Source organism: Strongyloides ratti (assembly GCF_001040885.1).
Source record: "Strongyloides ratti genome assembly S_ratti_ED321, chromosome : 2".
In the NCBI taxonomy this organism is placed as follows: Eukaryota; Metazoa; Nematoda; class Chromadorea; order Rhabditida; family Strongyloididae; genus Strongyloides; species Strongyloides ratti.
Window position 1 is genome coordinate 13,635,376 of NC_037308.1, and position 20,452 is coordinate 13,655,827.

At 23.8% G+C, this 20,452-nt stretch overlaps 5 protein-coding genes across 5 annotated transcripts; 1 reads left to right on the forward strand and 4 right to left on the reverse strand.

Annotated features, from left to right (window-relative positions):
* Window positions 1–99: 99 nt before the first annotated feature.
* SRAE_2000435100 (Zinc finger, C2H2 domain and Zinc finger, C2H2-like domain-containing protein) lies at window positions 100–2,289 on the reverse strand (the record flags this gene model as incomplete). The annotated part of the gene is made up of 1 exon (XM_024643210.1): window positions 100–2,289. The coding sequence occupies one exon, from the start codon at window positions 2,287–2,289 to the stop codon at window positions 100–102; it is 2,190 nt and encodes a 729-aa protein (XP_024508903.1).
* Window positions 2,290–5,796: 3,507 nt separating this feature from the next.
* Window positions 5,797–8,896, reverse strand: SRAE_2000435200 (Adenylyl cyclase class-3/4/guanylyl cyclase domain and Heme-NO binding domain and Haem NO binding associated domain and NO signalling/Golgi transport ligand-binding domain-containing protein; the record flags this gene model as incomplete). Its single annotated transcript, XM_024643211.1, has 4 exons — window positions 5,797–6,962; window positions 7,023–7,938; window positions 8,003–8,029; window positions 8,882–8,896. 4 exons carry the CDS (start codon window positions 8,894–8,896, stop codon window positions 5,797–5,799), a joined length of 2,124 nt encoding a protein of 707 aa, XP_024508904.1.
* Window positions 8,897–11,154: 2,258 nt separating this feature from the next.
* SRAE_2000435300 (LD21120p) lies at window positions 11,155–12,084 on the forward strand (the record flags this gene model as incomplete). The annotated part of the gene is made up of 3 exons (XM_024643212.1): window positions 11,155–11,217; window positions 11,254–11,669; window positions 11,709–12,084. The coding sequence occupies 3 exons, from the start codon at window positions 11,155–11,157 to the stop codon at window positions 12,082–12,084; spliced, it is 855 nt and encodes a 284-aa protein (XP_024508905.1).
* A 4-nt stretch (window positions 12,085–12,088) lies between these two features.
* Window positions 12,089–14,359, reverse strand: SRAE_2000435400 (Fibronectin, type III domain and Immunoglobulin-like fold domain-containing protein; the record flags this gene model as incomplete). Its single annotated transcript, XM_024643213.1, has 2 exons — window positions 12,089–13,801; window positions 13,850–14,359. 2 exons carry the CDS (start codon window positions 14,357–14,359, stop codon window positions 12,089–12,091), a joined length of 2,223 nt encoding a protein of 740 aa, XP_024508906.1.
* Window positions 14,360–14,847: 488 nt separating this feature from the next.
* SRAE_2000435500 (Proteinase inhibitor I2, Kunitz metazoa domain and Cysteine-rich repeat and Lustrin, cysteine-rich repeated domain-containing protein) lies at window positions 14,848–20,296 on the reverse strand (the record flags this gene model as incomplete). Its single annotated transcript, XM_024643214.1, has 2 exons — window positions 14,848–20,165; window positions 20,212–20,296. The coding sequence occupies 2 exons, from the start codon at window positions 20,294–20,296 to the stop codon at window positions 14,848–14,850; spliced, it is 5,403 nt and encodes a 1,800-aa protein (XP_024508907.1).
* Between the last annotated feature and the right edge of the window lie 156 nt (window positions 20,297–20,452).

Below are 20,452 nucleotides of genomic sequence, written 5' to 3' on the forward strand. Positions count from 1 at the left end.
GTGTTATAGATATATATATGTATATATATATATATAATAAATAAATAAATAATTACAATTAGACCCGGTGAAAAGATAATAAAAAGTACAAAAGATATTTTATTCATCATCCTCATTTTCGTTGTTATTGTCGCTATCTGTACCATTTTCACTATCATCATCGTGTCCGTTATCACTTTCGTTATCATTATTGTTACTATGATTAGTAGTACCATTTACCGCTTTATTTTCTCTATCTGTTATCTCATGATTTTTATGAGATTTTTTTCGTGCTTCTGCATTATTTGTAAAACCACCATTAAAACTTAAAACCATTGATCCAAAACATTCTTCACTCATTTCTTTAACTAAATGAGCATGTTTTACCATCATATCCTCACAACAATCTTCCATACCATGTGCAGCTTTAGCATGATTATTAACATTTAATGAACGATCATGTTTATAATTACAAACTTTACATGCATATCTTGGAATACCTTTATCTTTTGTTATATGCCATAGAACATGAAATCCTTTAATTTTAGCAAGAATAAATTTATCACAAATTCGACATTCTATCATCTCTGAATGTGGACCATCCTCTCTTCCCATTGAATTTAACATCATCTTAGGAAGTAATGTTTTACCATCACTTTTTTTACGTTTCTTTTTTTTACTCATCTGTTCAACGGCTTCTTTTTGTAAAGCTTCAAAAATAACTTGTGCCTCAGCAGCTGTTGGTCCAGGATTATTATTTGTTGTCCCTAATAGTTCCATTGACAATTCTTGACATGCTGCATTAAGTTCTTGTGAACGATCTTCAAGCATTGATGGATTAATACCACCATGTGCTTTGATATGATGAGCTTCTAATTGATCTTTACGATAATGTGCAACAGTACAATTAGGATATAGACATTGAAAACGATACATAGAATAATCTTTTCCTAAATGGTAAAATATATGGACCTGTCTACTTCCAGCTGTTACAGGTTTTTGGCATCTAGAACATAATCCAAGGACACGTTTTTTTGCCATAATCTTTGATCTTTTATTTTCTTCTGCATCCAAATTTGCGACAGAACTATTTAGGAGAGCTGTTAAATTTAATGTATTACTTGTACTATCTATTGGACTTGTCTCTTTTTCCATTTTACATAATAAGTTATCTTTTTTTAATGAACCAAAAAGATTTGCTAATTGAATACTAAAATCAATTTCATTATTAGATGTTTGAATTTCATTTTCACGATGTTCTTTGTCATCATCATTTTTTAAATTTATATCATTATTTTTTGATGTATTTTTTTGTAATTGTGCTAAGAAAGACTCTGTAGTATAAATATCATTATTTGTTGTTGTAGATGAGGAGGATGATGATGTTGTAGTACTAGTTGCAGGTCGTTTTCTTGAAATTGGTAATTGTAATAAATTAGTGTTACTAGTTGTTGTCGTTGTTGATGAAGCAGCTGGTGAATTAGGTGATGATGTAGGTGAGAGAGATGCTGTACAACCGTTTAAAGCAGGTGCTAGTTTAGAAAATAATAAATTATCAACTAATGTTCTTTTGTTGGAAGATTTTTGTGATAAATTTTCACAATCATTAACAGATACTTTATTAATATTACTTTTTAATAAAGAAGATGAGGATGATGATGAAGAAGAAGAAGCAGCAGCTAAATGCGCTTTATCCATCATTAATTGTAAAGTTCTTTTAGCTGTTTCATTATCTAAGTATTGAAATTTAGTTGTATTTTGACGATGAGATGAATGTATATGTTCACGCATTTGATTATCACTAGGACGTGATATTTTACATAATGGGCATTCAAAAGGAAGCCAATTTAAATGTTCCACTTTAATATGAATTTCTAAATCTTCCGATGTTGTTTTAACAACACCACATTCTGTACATTTAAGATTCATTATTGGAAGCCCATTAACACCAGTTGTTAAAAAAGATTGTTCAAGAGAAAGGTTTTTAAAATCTTCCTTATTTCCACCAGAAGAATTTACTGCTCTATTCCATATTTCGGCGTAATTAACATTTTTATTACAATCATTTCCCGTCACATCAGTTTCCATTTTAGCTCCACCCAATGATGATGAATTAATAAAATCAGATGATGATGAACCTGTTGAAGATACTGAAGAGGTGGTAGCTGTATCTTTTTTTGAAGGTGAGTTATCTGTAGATGTTGATGATTCAAAAGCTGCAGCAGCAAGTATATTTCGTAACACTTCCGCTTGTGATGTCGTTGATGAACCAACTTGTTGTACAAGAGATTCTAGTGTAAGTGCACTCATATTATGTTTATTTTTTTTTTGCCTTATTTTGTAAATATATTAGTAAAAATTGTTACAATGTCTTTAGTGACACACACAAAGCACTAAAAAAAATACTTATAATTTTATATAAAACAATTAATAAAAAAAGTATATATATATATATTCAAACGATTCAGAAATGATAAAAAAAAATGATTGTATAAAATAAAATGCTACAATTTTCATATAAAAATTTTTATTATAATAAATAATGAGAAATTTAAAATTTTTTCCTAAAAATATATTTCATTTCTTTTAGAAGGTCATTTAGAAAAGAATTTTAAAAAAAAAAAATTTTTTTTTAGCATAGTGAATATTTATTATTAGATACATATATAATTTTTTTTTCTTATAAAATAAAAAAAAAAAATATTAAAAATTATTAACAAAGAAATATATTACAATATAATATTAAAAATGCGTTTTTGAAGGAAGTAAAGAAAAAACAACAGTAAGAATTTACATACAATATGTATAGTGCCATTCCAATACACATCTGTTTCAATATTTATTCCCGCTTATTTTCTGATTCTGAAACTGGTGAAATGACCCAGAAATGTATAAATGTACATAAATTTATAGATACATATGTCTAATATTATTGTGTCCCTTGCGATTCTTGAAAGTTTAATATATGTTAAAGAGATAGTTAGAGAGAGAAAGGGGACAATGTTGACCTATAGATAGTATAGTGCGCATAATTTGTTGAAAGGAAATTGTATAGGCCAAAAAATCTCCTGGCCAGTACTAACATATTATTATTCTTTTTCATAGTATTATAATAAAGAAAAATCAAAAAGCAATTAGTAATTAACCTTAATCGGGTACAAAAGAGATTAGTTAAGAAAGTTATAAGAAATAAATAACATTATGATAAAAGTGAAAACAAGTTATTTATACATATAATATAAATGTTTTAAATACATATATTTATGTATAATATATATATATATATATATATATATATATATACATGTCTCCGAAAATAAAGATCTTTTATTTATAAAGATGAGAGCGGGAGGATTCTTATCTATTTGTAGGTAAAACATTAAAATATTATAAAAATTTTTAAAAAAGGGAAAGTTTTATCATCATCCATATGTAAGATTGGATGAATGAAAGAAAAAGGAAAAAGAGAGTGTTTGGCAGAATTTTATAATTCTTGTACCGTAGTAGAAAAGAATTATAATATGCCGCCTGTAAATGATACATATATATCTATATATAAATGTTAAAAGAAGGTCATCAAATATAAAGATACATGCACATGAAATAAAATGAAGGCACCGTCATTCGCTATTATTTGATTGTATTGTACAATTTTTATGTTACCACTAATCTTCTTCTTCAACTTAACTCAATTCAAAAACCATACCACTAAAACCATACAATGGCTAGTAGATGAAGAAAGAGTAAAGAAGTGAATGAATGGATGAATGGATGGATGGATGAAGGAAAAACTACATATGTGTATGAGGTCATTTTGCCAAAACTGGATAAGTGGCTATTGAAAAAAGCATAGCTCTGGATATGCATATATTATATCTGCATTTGAAAAATATATATTTAAAAATAAAAATTTTTTTTTCTTTTTATTAATAAAATAAAGACATAAGAGAGAGATCAAAAAAGTGAAAGTGATAGATTTTTATTATAATATATTATTATTATATATATAAGATATATATATATATGTAAATTAAATAAGTAAAAGTAAAATGTTGTATGATTTTATAATACAAATGTAATTCAACTTACGCAACTTCCGTTAATAAAAATAAAAATATATAATGAGAAAATCAAACTACGATAATGGAGAAAAAAAAAAAAAGTTTGTCATTTTGTAGTATGTGTTGGTAATGTCTCATAGATATATATATATATATATATTTTTGACCATTACGTATATACTCTGTCTTTGAATAGTGATGGCCAGCAATTTTGTCCATTTTTTAATGAAAGCAGTAACAGAAGAAGCGCATTTATATGCATATAGAAAAAAGATATGTTGAAATTATAAGAGTATTATAGTGACTGGAGCAGGGATGTATATGTATGTGTGTGCATATGGTTGTGTGACTGCGGCGCAGAAGGCGAATAGTCGTCACGTATACATATGTATACTGATGCCATGCTGATGTCCGCATAAATAAATTTGAAAATACATTAGATATAATAGTAACGCAAAAGCGCTACGAAGATGGAGATACATGCACAAAATATTTTATATGTATATGTCATTGCATTTGGTGAAATTTAAAAGAACATTTGAAAAGGATAAAAAAAAAAGTTCTATAAAGCAATAAAATAAGGTGTAGTAATATTTAAATAAAAAAAATATTTTTTAAATACAATAATAAATAAAAAAAAAGTTTTTTTTTTGTCTAAAAAGTATTTTGACAAATATATATAATTATAAATACATATATCATCCATTTAGTGGATCAGTATAAATATGATCTAAGTAACGTTTTTATGGGGCAACTAAAATATTATATGTATTACTCATATTTTAAACATTTTGATTGCTTTTTACCAGACGAAAGTCGCCCACAGAAATTTTATAATATATATATATATGAATATATATGTATACGTAAGTATAATATATGTTATCAAAACGATATAATGTGGGCTGCTGAAATCAAAGCTTCAAAGATGAAGCCAATTGCGCACGTATAACACTATCATAATCATATTATAATCATGATGTACTAATATTATTTATAATCACATGACAAATTTATGTTATGCTTTCTAAATCATACCTAAGTATAAACTTCAAAAAAAATTTTAAAAAATTTTCACAACGCATTTACATATATCCATAAAGTTTTCAAAAATATTGCGCAAATGAAAATTTGTTAGTGCAAGTCTTTATAGATATATTTTATTTTTCTTCTTTACATCATCTCTGACACATCTTATTTCTTCTTATTTTTGAAAATAAAAAAAAGAGTTAAGAAGCCTATTTGTGGGGTAGAAAATGTGGCCAACATAGAAGACTTTTTTTTTTTTTTTTTTTGAAATATATGTGTATATAAAATATAAGAAGTATAGGCATATAGTGTCATATACGTATATAGTTTATAAACGATATGGAAGGCAAAAAAAAAGCATACATACGTATTAAATGATGTCTTATTTCATGTGTTTATTTGAAAAACACAAAAAAAGTTTACTTAAAAAAATAATGTGAACGATTGTTAGTAAACAAAAAGGACATAAAAAGTTTGAGATATAAAAAAAAAATAACTGTGCCAAACTTTTAATTTTTAATTTTACTAAATTTAAATGGATTTGCACTTTTTTATAATGTGATAAATATGAAAAAAAAAAGATATACATAAAGAAGGTGATGATGAAAAATAGGAAAATAATGTTATTTTTTCTATGTTAAATATTTTATCAAATGATAAGAGAAAACAAAATTTTATTTTTAAAATGAATAGTAAGAAAAAAAAAATATATGTGTTATTGAAAATGTTACATGATATTACATATTTTTGATTCTTTTGTTGAGGTATTTTCATTATTTATAGAGGTAGTAATAACATCAGAATCTATAGCACTACTACTATTACTATTTGTAACTTTCTCTTTCAATGTTTTTTTCAATGCATGTATTTTTTGGATGGCAGATGATGTCAAAGTATTTGAGATTTGGAATTGTTTAAGTGTTTCAACAATTGACTCTTGTTTTTTAGAATTAATTTCAGCTGATCGCCATGCTTTTATATCAGCAATAGAATTTAATCTAGAATAACCATCATGAATTTTATTACTATCTAAATTATTAGATTCAATATTTGTTATTTCATCAATAGATTTATTTAAATTTTTTTCTAAATAAAATGTACATGTTGCATTTTTATCACATATCTGTATATAACCTTTTATTTGAAATTCAAAATTATCATCACTATATTTCATAGCACTTAATTTTGCAGCATTACTAACAATTATTTTTCCAGGTTCACAATGACTTAATAATGTTTTTGTTGTATTAACAGTATTTCCTAAAATACAATATCTAATTCTTTTAGAACCAATTATTCCAGCAACAACAGGTCCTGAATGAATAGATATTCTAAGAAGAATTGGTAAATTAATAACAGGAACATAAAATTGTTTAACCTGCCATAAAAGTCCTAGTGCCAAATTCATTATATTTCCTGCATGATTCACTTGTTCATCTGGTACACCACATACAATAAAATATGTATCCATAAATGAGACTACCTTATGAGAATTATATAATAAAATTAATGATTCATATGTATTAAAAATGTCTGTCATTAAACCTATTACCTCTTTTGGTGAACATATATTATTTATAATATTAAAATATGGTATATCACATATTAAACAAGATGCTTCGGTAAATTCTTTTGCTTCAATTGGTAATTTATCTTTTATTGAAGTAGCAATTTGTGTTGGAATAGTATCATATAAAATATTATCTGTTTTTATTTTAACATTTTCTAATTCATGTGCTATTTGTTTTAAATTATTAACTGTCTGTTTTAATTTTGTATTTAATATTTGTTGGCATGCTCTTGATTGATTTAAAAGTATAACATTTCTTTGTGTATCATATAATGGATAATCATTAAGATATATTTGATTTGTTAATAATGATTTAACAGTATCTAAATAAATTGAATTTATAAATAAAATATATTCACCACCACCAATAAGAATCATCTGACCTTTTAAAAAAATATGTTGTTGATTTTTTGTTTGAGAATTTGATGATGCAATTATATGTCTATGAAATGGTTTCTTAAATTGAAGAATAAATATTGTATTCATATGTAACATTATTCCTTTAAAAGTTAAACCTGTATTTAATGGTGTAACAATTTGAAAGATATCATTTATTTTTGTTGGTGATGTTGGTGATATATGAAGTTGTTGAGTTAAAAATATTCCACAATGTTCTATAAACATATTTCTATTAAAACAAACATGTGTAGGAAATATTTTAACAAAATCTCTTAAAGTTAATAATATTTCATTTCTTAAAGTTTTTACTGGAGTATTATATGTTATTTGTAATTTTTTATTTTTTTCTAATGGTTGAATAATAAAAATACAATGATTAAGATTTTTATCATGACTTTTATCAGTTAATTGTACATGTAATGGAATATTATACAATAAAGTTGATGTTTTACAAATAATTCCTTTAACAAGATATTCTAAATTTGGTCTTAATGAATAATAATGCATTTTTATTGTACCATCTTTATTAGATTCACAATAAAATGATGGACCTTTAACTTTATTTTGAAAAGCTAAACTATCAATAAACATATGAAGACTTGTTACAGCATTTAAAAAACCAAAAACATCATAAGCAATAGAATTTAATAATTCTTTCCATCCATTTTTCCAAACATATTCCATAAAATGTTCACCTAATGTTTCAAGTATTTCATTATGAGTCATACCTAATTCTTCACCAGCTGTATCAATAAATTCATAAGTATTTTCATCTGGATAAGCTTTATTATATATAAAAAAATCATCATTTAATTGTAACTTTTCTTGAATATTTTTCCATACTTTTTTTGTTGCACGAATACTAAGAAGATCTCTTAAAACAATATGTACATGACCAAGCTATAATAAAAAAAATATTATTTTTTTTATATTTTAAAAAAAAATATATATATTTAAAACATACCATATTTGAAAATTTATAAAATACTGACTTTAAAATATTTAAAATTTTTATTACATCTAAAAATGATAATGTATGGTGAAGATAGTTTAAAAGGTAAGTCACGATATATATTTATTTTTAATAAATTATTAATAATCAAAACAATTTTTGATTAACAAATATCTTTTTAAATTTTTAGATATATTTGTAACATTTTATGTACTTATTATAGTTGTTTATCTTATTTAAAAATCAAACTTTAATTTATATGTATATTTTACTTTTTTTTATAATAGAAGATAAATGTTATATTTATAACTTAAATTTTTATTTAAATTTTCTTATGTTACTTTTTTCATTAAAAATGTTTTTAGTAAAATAGTTAAAATTTGAATCTAAAAGTATATCAACTAATAATTTACATGATAATCGTCAATATAAAAATTTTATATTACTTTTAACTAAAAAAAAACTATTTGAAATAAATTTATTTTTTAAATGTTTAAAAAAATAAGATTTTCTTTTTATTTAAAATTGATAATGTATCATAAGTTGATGTTTAATATTTTAATTTATTTTAGATGATGTACTTTAAAAATATTAATATAAATGAAAAAAAAAATTTTTTTTCCACTACAACAACTATAATTAAATTATTTATGATAGCATCAAATATTTTATTATAAAGTTTCTTTAATAATTTTATTATATATTTATAATAAGAAAAAATATTGTTTTTTTTTGTTTAAACCAAAATTAGAAAATTTTTTATTCTTTTGGTCATTAAAATGAATAATTATTTTTTCAAAAAAAAAAATGAATGAAATAATGTATAATTTAGACAATCATTCATCACAATGAAAGTCGATTTTTTAAAATAATTAAATTTTATTATATTACCTTTAATTGAATCATTTTTTTTATGAAAAAAAAATTACTCATCAATCGTTATTATTTAGAAATGTATAGAAATTTCTACCATTGTTAAATTTCAATAAATAAAAGTAATAGATTAAATAACCCTTTGTCAAAAGAGACTAATATAATAATAAAAATTGTTTTTTGAAAGAATTTCAACATAGCAATAAAAAGCCATATATCCATTTATCATTATCTATTCTATCTTTTTTTTTCTACAAAATAAGAAAAATATTGTAAGAGATAATGTATATTGTTATTTATTTTTTTCAATAAAAAAAAACGAAGTTTAAATATTTTATTGATGAAAAGTACATGAACAACAAAAAAATATAAAAATTACCTTATTAATCTTATATCAGACAATTTTTTAAATTCTCATTGGATTTCTATCAAACAAATATATAAAAACAAACTGAATGAAAGTTTTATACATATATAACAAATTTTACACATATTTATAATTAAACACAACGATTAACCAATTTTTTTCACCATTTATTTTTAAATAATAATGAATACAATAATAATAACATAATATTTTTTTTTATAAATAATTCTTTTAATATCAGATTTTATCCATATTTAAACAAAAGATATTTTTTTACAAAAATCTAAATATTAGAAAGAAGCATTCAAAGAATATTTAAGAAAAAAAAGTAATGAATATTTATAGGTTTCATGTGGAATAAATATTTTTATATATAAAGTTTTGTAAATAACTGAGATAACAAAATGTTAAAGAAATTAAAGAAATTTTGTTAATACAATACTAATATATTTTTCAGGGAAAGGCAAAAAAAATAGTGTGAAGGATTCATTTTTCATGAAAATTGTAAAATTTATATTCTTAATGTTGGCATTTTTGTTAAAGTAAAATTATGAATTAAAAAAATTAATAAAATGTTATTTGATTATGATTTATTTTTTTTACTATTTTATATTTGATACTGTACATATTATAGTTTTATTATTTATTGTATGAATTGTTATTTTTAATATAATAAATTGATGTTCATTTGTCTATTGTTTTCTTGTAACAAATATAATGTAAAGGTAAAGTTTTTGAAGGTGAATATATAACAAATTACCTATTAATGTGTCATTGGTTGACAAATTGATACATTCTACATTTTTTAAATTAAAATCATTACTTTAATAATTAATATACTCAATGATTCTAATGATAAATTAGAATGTAAAAAGTGTATTTAGGGAAATAAACTAATACTTTACATGATGGAGGTAATATAGCTTTTTATCAATCATTATGGTATCATAAAACAGAAAATATTTATAAAATTCCAGACATTAATTTAACGATACACTATCTATCTTTAAAATAATATATTTTACATTTTTATCAAACATCTCATGTTAAAGATACTTAAAATGTAGTTGAAGAAAGTAAATAATATATTTTTGAAGATGAAAAAAATTATTCAAATAATATGAATTGATATATTTAAGAATGTAAATATTTTATTATTAATTTTTAGAAAAAAAAATAAGAATTTTTAAATGTTTTTTTTTACAGTAATTTTAAATAACAGACAATAATAATTCAAAATAATATTAGTTGAATAGTTATAAATTAATTAATTATCTTTTTTTTAACATCATAGTTTAATGTTTATATACCTCGAAACTACAATCAATTAAAAAGGGAAATTTTCAGGTTGGTTAGAGTTTTTTTTTGTGGCTAATCTCATGTTTTTTTCATACCTGCATAGGAATATTTTAAGTAAATTTTTTTTGTGATTTCTAATATGATATAATCCAAAATCATCTCCTTCTATACTTTAATATTTTTCTTTCTTTTAAAGAAACTTTAACTTTAAAACTTTTTTTTTAAATCTTAATAAACTGTTCTAAAATTTCATAGCATTTATTTCAATTATCTTTTGAACGATTACCAATTTCTTTTAATTATATTTTTCTTCTTCAATACTTTTCTTTTGAATAAAGTTATTAAAAAGAATGGCCTTACCAAAATTTAATAGTAACTTATACAATTTTCTTCTGTAGAAATCAAATAAAAATTAATCAAAAAAATTGTCAAACAATACCTATATGTATACATACTTTTTTTTAATAATAACAATTACTACAATTTCTTTTGACCTTTATTAAAAATGTTTTCAAATTATGTTAACTCAAGAACACCTGTTAAACAATTCTTCAATACTCTTATAACGGCAATTTAAAATATTTGGAAAGGTATTACTTCATTGCTATTGTAATAAGAATTTAAAATGGATTTTTTACAGGCTGAAATTGCAAAAAAAAGAAAACAGGTGGAGGAATTAACTGTGGAAGTAAGTTAACAACTTTTAAATTAATAATTGTTTTAGAAAAAGAAAAAATTTTTTAAAAGAAGTGAATTATATGGTGAATCTCCAACAACAAGTGACTGTGAAGATGAACCTCAAAAAGATGAAAATAATGAAATTTCATTTGATGAAGTATGTAATCGTTTAAGATATTTCAAAGAGCCAATAAAATTTTTTGGTGAAACAGAAAGTGATATAAGAAAACGTTTAATAGAAATTGAAAAAAATGGTTTAGAAGTTCCTGAAACTATTAAGAAAAAATCAAGTTTTGAGGTAATAAAAACTTCTGATAATCTTAATAATGAAGATGATGATAAAAAATATAATGTTATATATAATGAGGGTAAAGATTTAAAATGGGAAGATATTGAGGAAGAGGCAAAATTATTGGGAGAAAATGATGTTACTGATTGTAAAGTTATAGCAGATTTTATAAGGTATTCTTTATTAAAATGGGCTAATGAATTGAATGCAAGAAGTTATGAGGAGAAATCATCAACTGAAGGTAGATTTCAGGCATCAATGCACAAAGAAACTGTGACACATGTCAAACCATTATTAAAAGATGTTGATAATCGGAGTATCAAAAGTAGTATAAGGCAACATCTTGCTGTTATTTGTAGATATGTTATTGTTGAAAAAGATCAAATTAAAGCAAATAATGCTTATATGGAAATGGCAATTGGAAATGCTCCATGGCCTGTTGGTGTTACAAGATCTGGTATCCATCAAAGACCAAGTTCGAGTAGGATGTATGTATCTAATATAGCACATGTTCTTAACGATGAAAAACAAAGAAAATATATTCAAGGACTTAAAAGATTAATTACAAAACAATTTAAAAATAATTAACTTTTTAATACATTTTCTCAAAATCTAAAATTGAATCAATATCATTATCTTTTTCAATGTCACATCTTACTGGAATGTATTCAATATTGTTGTAGTTTGATTTTGGTGTTGTTATGGTTCTTGGAATATTATGAATACTTGTTGTTCTACTAAATGTTATTGATGGTGTTCTTTTGTATGTATTTATTGATGTTCTCCTTGAAAAATGTTTTTGATTTGATTCTGGTTTCATGGATTTCCAAATTATAAAGAAAGTAGCAATAATCGTAAGCAACAATAATAAAATACCTATAATTGTAAGCCATGATGGTATCAAAGATATCATTTCAATAAATGACATTTCACACTCAACAACACCTTTTTCATTAATACCACATGATTTTAGTTTTGGTTCCATTACTTCATTTTCTGTTTGTGATATTGGCATAATAGTCCAAAGTGGATCATTATCTCGATCTTCTAAAGGATAATTTACATATCCACCATATTGTTTACCATCACCAATTATAAATTTTTTCATTTTTTTTAAATTATCTTCAGTTAATGATGCAGCAATATAATAAGAAATGTCATCATGTTTTGCTGTTGGTAAATCAGTAAGATGTGTCATATCAATAGAAGTAATACCTTCTAATCCTGAATTTTCAGTTGTTTTTTTATCAACAATAACTAAATACCTCCATGTACCTATTCTTTTAAATTCTTTTTCATCAATTTCTATCTCTCTCATATATTCAGGAGAAGTTAGATGATCAACATAAAAATTTGGAGGTGTTATAGAACATACTCTTTCCATTAAATTCCATGTTTTACGTGATACAACAATCCATTTATTCCATATATTATCTATACGTGCACGAATATGAAATTCATAGTGACGAGGATGTTTTTTGAGATTAAAAATTAAATAACAAAACCAATCACATCCATATTTTGGGCATAAAACTTCTTTTTCTGATAATGGTGATGTTGTTATCATTGTTGTTTCTTTAGAATCTATTAAAAAATATCTTATTTGATAATAAACAATAACATCAGTATTTTCTATTGGATGCCAGACAAGAGAAGCTGCTACCTCAGTTTCTGCTGCAATTCTAGGATCTGAAACAAGATATGCTCCCTGAGGAAGTGTTGAAAATAAATTCCATGTTTTTTTATATTCTATTGTTTTTCTTTTAAATTTTACAATATCATTATTTAATTTATTTTTTCCATTTGTATTTGTATTACTTTTTCCAATAATATCTTGTGGATATATTCTAGCATATAATGTTACATTAAATGTTGTTCCTGGTGATAAACCTCTAAGAATAACTTCAGGTTGTGGTTTACTTCCATCATATACATTACTTATAGAAAGTTCTTTATTACTACCAAACATACTATAAATTGTAACAGCTCTAACTGTATATCTTCCACCTTCTTTATTACTAGGTGTTTTTGGCATCCAATTTTTATCCCATGTAATAGTTAAAGAATTTGGTGTTCTTTCTTTTAATCTTAAAACACCACTATCACTCATATAATTATCAGATGTTGCAAAAAGCCCCCAAGCATTATATCCATATCCATAGTCAGTTCCAGTTCTTATAGATATATTATAAATAGTTGATGGATGGAGCCTGTCAATTATAACTCTAGTACTTGGTAATCTAATACTGATAGATTGAAGTTTTGATGAAATTTTTGTAATAGGATTATATTCATATATTGTTAACTATTAAATATAATAAAATAAATATTAAAATTTTAATTAAAAACAAACCTCATGTTGGTTAATCATACTTTCGTAACTGGTAATGGCAACTGTCGGTAATCTCCATTGAAATTCAAGAAAATCTTGACCTCTCTCAGTAACAGATAATTCTATTGGTGGTGGTAACCATTTTAATAATGCTAATGTTGTATGAATTAATTTAGATGCATACCATATACTTCTTGTTTCATTCCATTGTGATAAGGTAAATGCTTCAACACTAAGACGATATGTAGTATTACCAATTAAATTATTAAAAATAAAAGAATGAGAATTAAAGATTGGTGATGATGAAGTAATATAAACTTTAGTTGTATTTCTAGTTTGTGCATCTTTAACTAATGAACATCTTAAGATGTATGAATTAGTTATATTTTGATAATATGATGGAATATTCCAAGAAAAAGAAACAAAGTCATTTTCAACATTATGTATTATAATTTCTTCCTCTAAATCTTCATTTTTAACATAAAATAGTAATAGTAATATTAGTGAAAAAATTAATGATAATAAATTCATTATTTAATATTTTCTTTTTATAGTAATTTAATAGAAATTTACTTTATAATTATTAGAGATGTTTTTAGTAATAATATATCATCTATCATCATACTTGGTACATTTACTGATAGATAATTAATGATTAATTAACTAATGTTAACCAAGTAGTTTATAATTATTTATACTTTTTAATAATATTTATAAATATTAAATATTTTTACTTAAATGATATGATTTAGTTATAAATTATAATAATGATAAAAAAAAAAATAATAAATATAATTATTAGGGACACCTTAAATATACTTACGTAAGAATAATAATATTTAAAATAAAAGTAGTCAATAATATATAATAATTATTGTTTGGTATAGAATGATAATTATATACTAGTTTTAATCATTTATTAATAAAAAAAAAAAAGAAATAATACAATTAGATACATGTACAATCTTTTATTATTTATATAGTATATATTTTAACATTTATTATTATATATAGACAGCCTACCTCAAATTTTCTTTATTTCTAGGATTAGAAAGTAGTTGACTTAAAAATCCTAATGAACGTATTAAAAGATAATCCTCCTCCTTATCTGTGGCACTTCTTCTATTACCAATATCACTACAAATATTTGTACATTCATTTAGATTCCAAAAAATATTATCATAAGGTTCATTAGGACATGGACGTATTGGTACACATTCATTTGACATTCTATCATAAAAATAACCTATTGGAGATCCTTTACAACTTTTAGCAACTGGCATACCACATTTTAATGGTATTGAACGTTTTTTAATTTCTTTTTGTGTATACCATGGCCATTCAGCTGTCGAAAATAAGATAGGAGTAGAAGATGAATGAAGGTAACAACTTTTGACACAATCTTCTTTTGTTAAAAAATTATTTGAATTACCACCCATTCCTGTATAAACAAAAGGAAGACATTCTTTACTATGATAATTATAATAATATCTACTTAATTCTTTATTACCATAACCAATTTCAATATTTTCTTGACATGGTGATGGTATTATTGATGGACAACATACAGTATTTTTTTTATCATCACCAATATGACAAAAATATTTTTGTGGACATTCATTATATGATTGTGGTGAACAATTTTTTATTTCACCATAAATATTTTTATATGGTTCACCATTACGGCATGGATTAGTATTATCATATAGACATGTATCAATACATTCTTCTCTTGTTATAAAATTATTTGATGAACCACCAGATCCAGAATATGTAAATTCTACACATTGTTTTTTATCAAAATTAAAATACCATCTTGGTAAAGAATTTTTACCATTACCAATAATAACTTCATCTTGACATGGATGTTTTAAACTTCTACAACAAACATTATTAATATTTTTATCTTTTATAGATATTGATGGAGATCCTCTATGACAAAAATAACCGGAAGGGCAATTTTTGTTATTATCACAATTTACAATTTTATTATATATTTTATCTCTATATGGTTCTTGTATTTGGCAAACATTTGTAAAACTTGGACATGTCTTAATACAATCATCTTTACTAAGAAAATTATTTTGATTTCCTTTTAATCCTTTAAATATAAAACTTTTACATTCTTTAATATTTGAATCATAATACCATCTTTTAACATTTTCTGTTTTAAATTTTATACCAATTTCAAGTTCCTGTTTACATGGATCTTGAGCATTAGGACAACATATTGTTGTTTCAGGTGTTGAACCTAAATGACACCAATATCCAATTGGACATAAAAATGATGTATCAGAGGAACATTTTAATGAATCAACAAATGCTTTTGGGTAAACTCTATCAACACCAGGACATGGATTAATAACAACAGGACATGAATTAGAACAATCTTCTTCTGTTAAATAATTATTTGCATTACCATTAATTCCAGTATATGTAAATTGTAGGCATTGCCTTGTATTATGATTAAAATACCATCTTGAAAGTTTTGATAAACCACTACCAATAGATAATGGTCCATAACATGGATCTGATTGTTGTTGAAGTGGACAACATACAGTTGTACTTTCAATTGCACCATGATGACAAAAATAATTATCAGGACAGGTATTATTATTATTATTTGTTGATGAACAAAATATAATTTCACCTTTATTATTGAGTGCTGGATCACCATCAGAACATGGATTTTGATATTCTTTACATGTCATTTGACATTCTTGAAGTGTAATAAAATTATTTGAATTTCCTGCTTTTCCTTTATACTTAAATTTAGAACATCTTCTTAAATTATTATTAAAGTACCATCTTATTAATTCTTTATCACCAATACCTTCTTGTAATTGTTTATTACATGTATCTTCATCACCATCAGGACAACAAATAGATTCAGATAAAAATTCACCATAATGACAAAAATATCCTGATGGACAGGTATTATCAGCTCTACTGGCACAAAAAATATATTGTCCATTATTATCAGTTGCTGGTGGTCCTTCATCATTACTACATGGATTTTGAAGTACTGGACATGTTGATTCACATTCATCTTTACTAATAAAATTATTCATATTACCATTACCACCACTATAAATAAATGGTAAACATGTTCTTGTTGAAGAATCAAAATAAAATCTTGATAATGATGATGGTCCACCACCACGTATAATTGGTTGTGAACATGGATCATTATTTATTTTTAAACAACAAACAGTACTTTCTTCAGAATATCCTATATGACAATAATATCCTTCACCACAACCATTTTTAGAATTTGACATACTACAAAATTTAATATCTTCACCATTTTCTATTTTTTCTGGTTCACCATTAAGACAAGGATTTTTAAAAACTGGACATCTTGCTTCACAGGCACTTAATGTTAAAAATGAATTTTGATTTCCTTTCATACCTTTATATATCATTTTTTTACATTTTCTTGCTTTATAATCATAATAATATCTTATAACATTTAAATTTCCTTCACCTTCTTCCATATTAAGAATACATGGATTTCCGGCATTAGGACAACATGTACTTGTTTCATAACTACTACCATAATGACACCAATATGTTGGTGGACAACTACCATTTTCATCATTACCAATTGATAAAAAATCACCACATTGTGTTACTTCACCAGAAAGTGTTATATGTGGATGACCAGTTGGACATGGATTTAACATAACATCACATGTCTGAGTACAATCTTCTTTAGAAAGAAAATTATTAACATTACCACCAATACCAGAATATACAAAACTTGAACATACTTTTGTTTTACTATTAAAATACCATCTATTAAGAATTGATGTACCATTACCTTTAGCAACAGGCATATCACATGGATTACCAGTAATTGGACAACAAACTGTTGAATGAGATGATCCTCCTATATGACAATAATATCCCTCTGGACAATTACTTTCTTCTTCATCTTCAGTTGTTGAACAAAACATTGGTTGTGATTCTTCATCAGAATCATCTTTATTAGAATTTGATGTAATTGTATTAAAAAATGGTGATCCATAACCACAAGGATTTTCAAAAACAGGACACATAGCTTCACAATCTGTTTTAGTATAAAAATTATTAGCATTACCTTTTTTACCAAGATAAATAAAACTTTCACATTGTTTAGTACGTTTATTATAAAAATATCTACTAAGTGCTTCATGACCTTCACCAATAATAAGATTCATTGAACATGGATCTTCATTAAGAGCATCTTCATTAATCATTGGACAACATGTTGATGTTTTTTTTGATCCACCAATATGACACCAATAATTTTGTGGACATTCTTGATTTATATGTGAACAAAATGCTACATTTTCATTAATTTTTGATATATATGGTATACCTACAGGACATGGATTAATATATTCTGGACATTGTCTACGACATTCACCTATTGTTAAAAAATTATTTTCATTACCACCATATCCTGTATATTTAAATGATGTACATGTATATGTATCTTTATTAAAATAATATCTTATTGTAGTTTCTTTTTCTAATTTTTTATTATATATTTGATTACCAATAATTAATTCTTGTTCACATGGTGATATATAAGATTTTGGACAACAATATCCTTGTATATTTGATATATCATATGAACAATAATGTGTTTTTTTAAGACAATTATCATTACTTGTACATATAATTAATTTATGATATGAATTTAATGATGGTATACCATTTGAACATAAATTATTATATTGTTCTTTATTTTTATAATTTGATATTTTACTATTAATTATACATCTTTTAATACAATCATTTTTAGTAAAAAAATTATTACCATTAGATGATTGTCCTTTAAAAAAAAATGGTATACAATTATGAAATATTGAATTATAATACCATCTTTGTATAAATAAATTTCCAATACCAGGTTCTAATGGAAGTTTACATATATCATCATTATTTTGTTTATTATCAGTTAAATTATGAATAAATTCTTTATATGCTGATGATGAAATTTCTTGAATTGGTCGTCTTCTTTTATTATTTTTATTTGTTATATTTGTTATAATACCACCACCTACATGTCCATCATATGGTAATGGTTGATAATAATTTTCAAATCCCCATATTGTTTCTTGATTATTATGAAATGTTTCCTCATTTGGATATTTTATTCTATATTTATTATCATATGGATTTATATATTCATTAACATTAAATTGATTATTATTATTATTATTAATAAAATTTTGTTCTTCATTTGAATAAAATTTTTCATTTTTATAATTAATTGGAGGAATAATTTTAATAATTTTTGGTATAGTATAACTTTCTTCTTTTATATTATTTTCAACAATTATTGTATCATTATTATTTTTTTTATAACTATTAAATATTAATTTTGAAGATAATTTTGGTTCAATTGTTGTTATTGTTGTTGATATAGTATTACTATTAGTAGTAGTTGTTGAAAAAGTTGTTGTAGCTAAAGTTGTTGGAGATGTAACTGTAGTACTAGTGATTGGAATAATAGTTGTTGTCCCAGCAACTAAAACTTTATCTGGTTGTAATGAAATAATACACAATTCTGTACATTGTTTTCTTGAAATAAAACGATTATTATTTCCATTATTTCCTTTATAAAAAAAATTTTTACATACTCTATGTTTATAATCATAATAATATCTTAATATTTTCATATTTCCTGTTCCATTAGTATATTTTTCAAAACATGATGATAATTGTAATTTCCCATTACCACATGTTTCTTCACAATCTTGAAATGATTTAAAATTATTATAATTACCACCATAACCTTTGTATGAAAATTTAATACATTTAGATAAAACTCTATCAAAATAAAATCTTTTTTCAATAGTATTATTTTCATCTAAACTAATTCCATTATCAGGTGTTTGTGTACATGGATCAAAATTACTTGTAACAGGAGCATCATTACTTACATGAAAAATATTTCCACCTATCTTTTGAATAAAATTATTTTCATTTAAAAGAGTTTCTTCAATTTTTTTTGAAAACATTCCACACATTAATTGACATTTTTCATAAGATTCAAAATTATTTTCATTACCTCCAATACCATAATACATAAATGATTCACATTCTCTTGAATGTATATTAAAAACATATCTTAATGATACCTCATAACCATATCCAATTTTTTTTGGTAATCCACAAATATTACTAACTTCTTTATTTTTAGGACAACAATAATATAATGAGGGATATATTCCACCATTATGACACCAAAATCCTAAAGGACAATGAGATGTTTCATTACATGATACTGGTTTATCATTTGAAGATAACAAAGGTAAACCATCTTCACATAATTTTCCAAGATCTAATAAAAAAAAATGTAAAAAAAAAAGTTAAAAAAATAAAAATACCTGTATTGTTATTAACAATATTACTATAGCTGTTTTTAATATATAAAACATTTAATAAAATAAAGACCTCACAAAACTTCCTCATTTTAATTAAATGAACAGAAGATAAAATTATTAATAAGTAAAACTCAAAGAAATAAACAAATATTTACCAAATAAGGAATCTTTATTTGCTTTGACAAAAAGATTAAAAGTTTTTAATTGATATGTAAATAAGTTTTCTTTTTAAATAATTTTATTA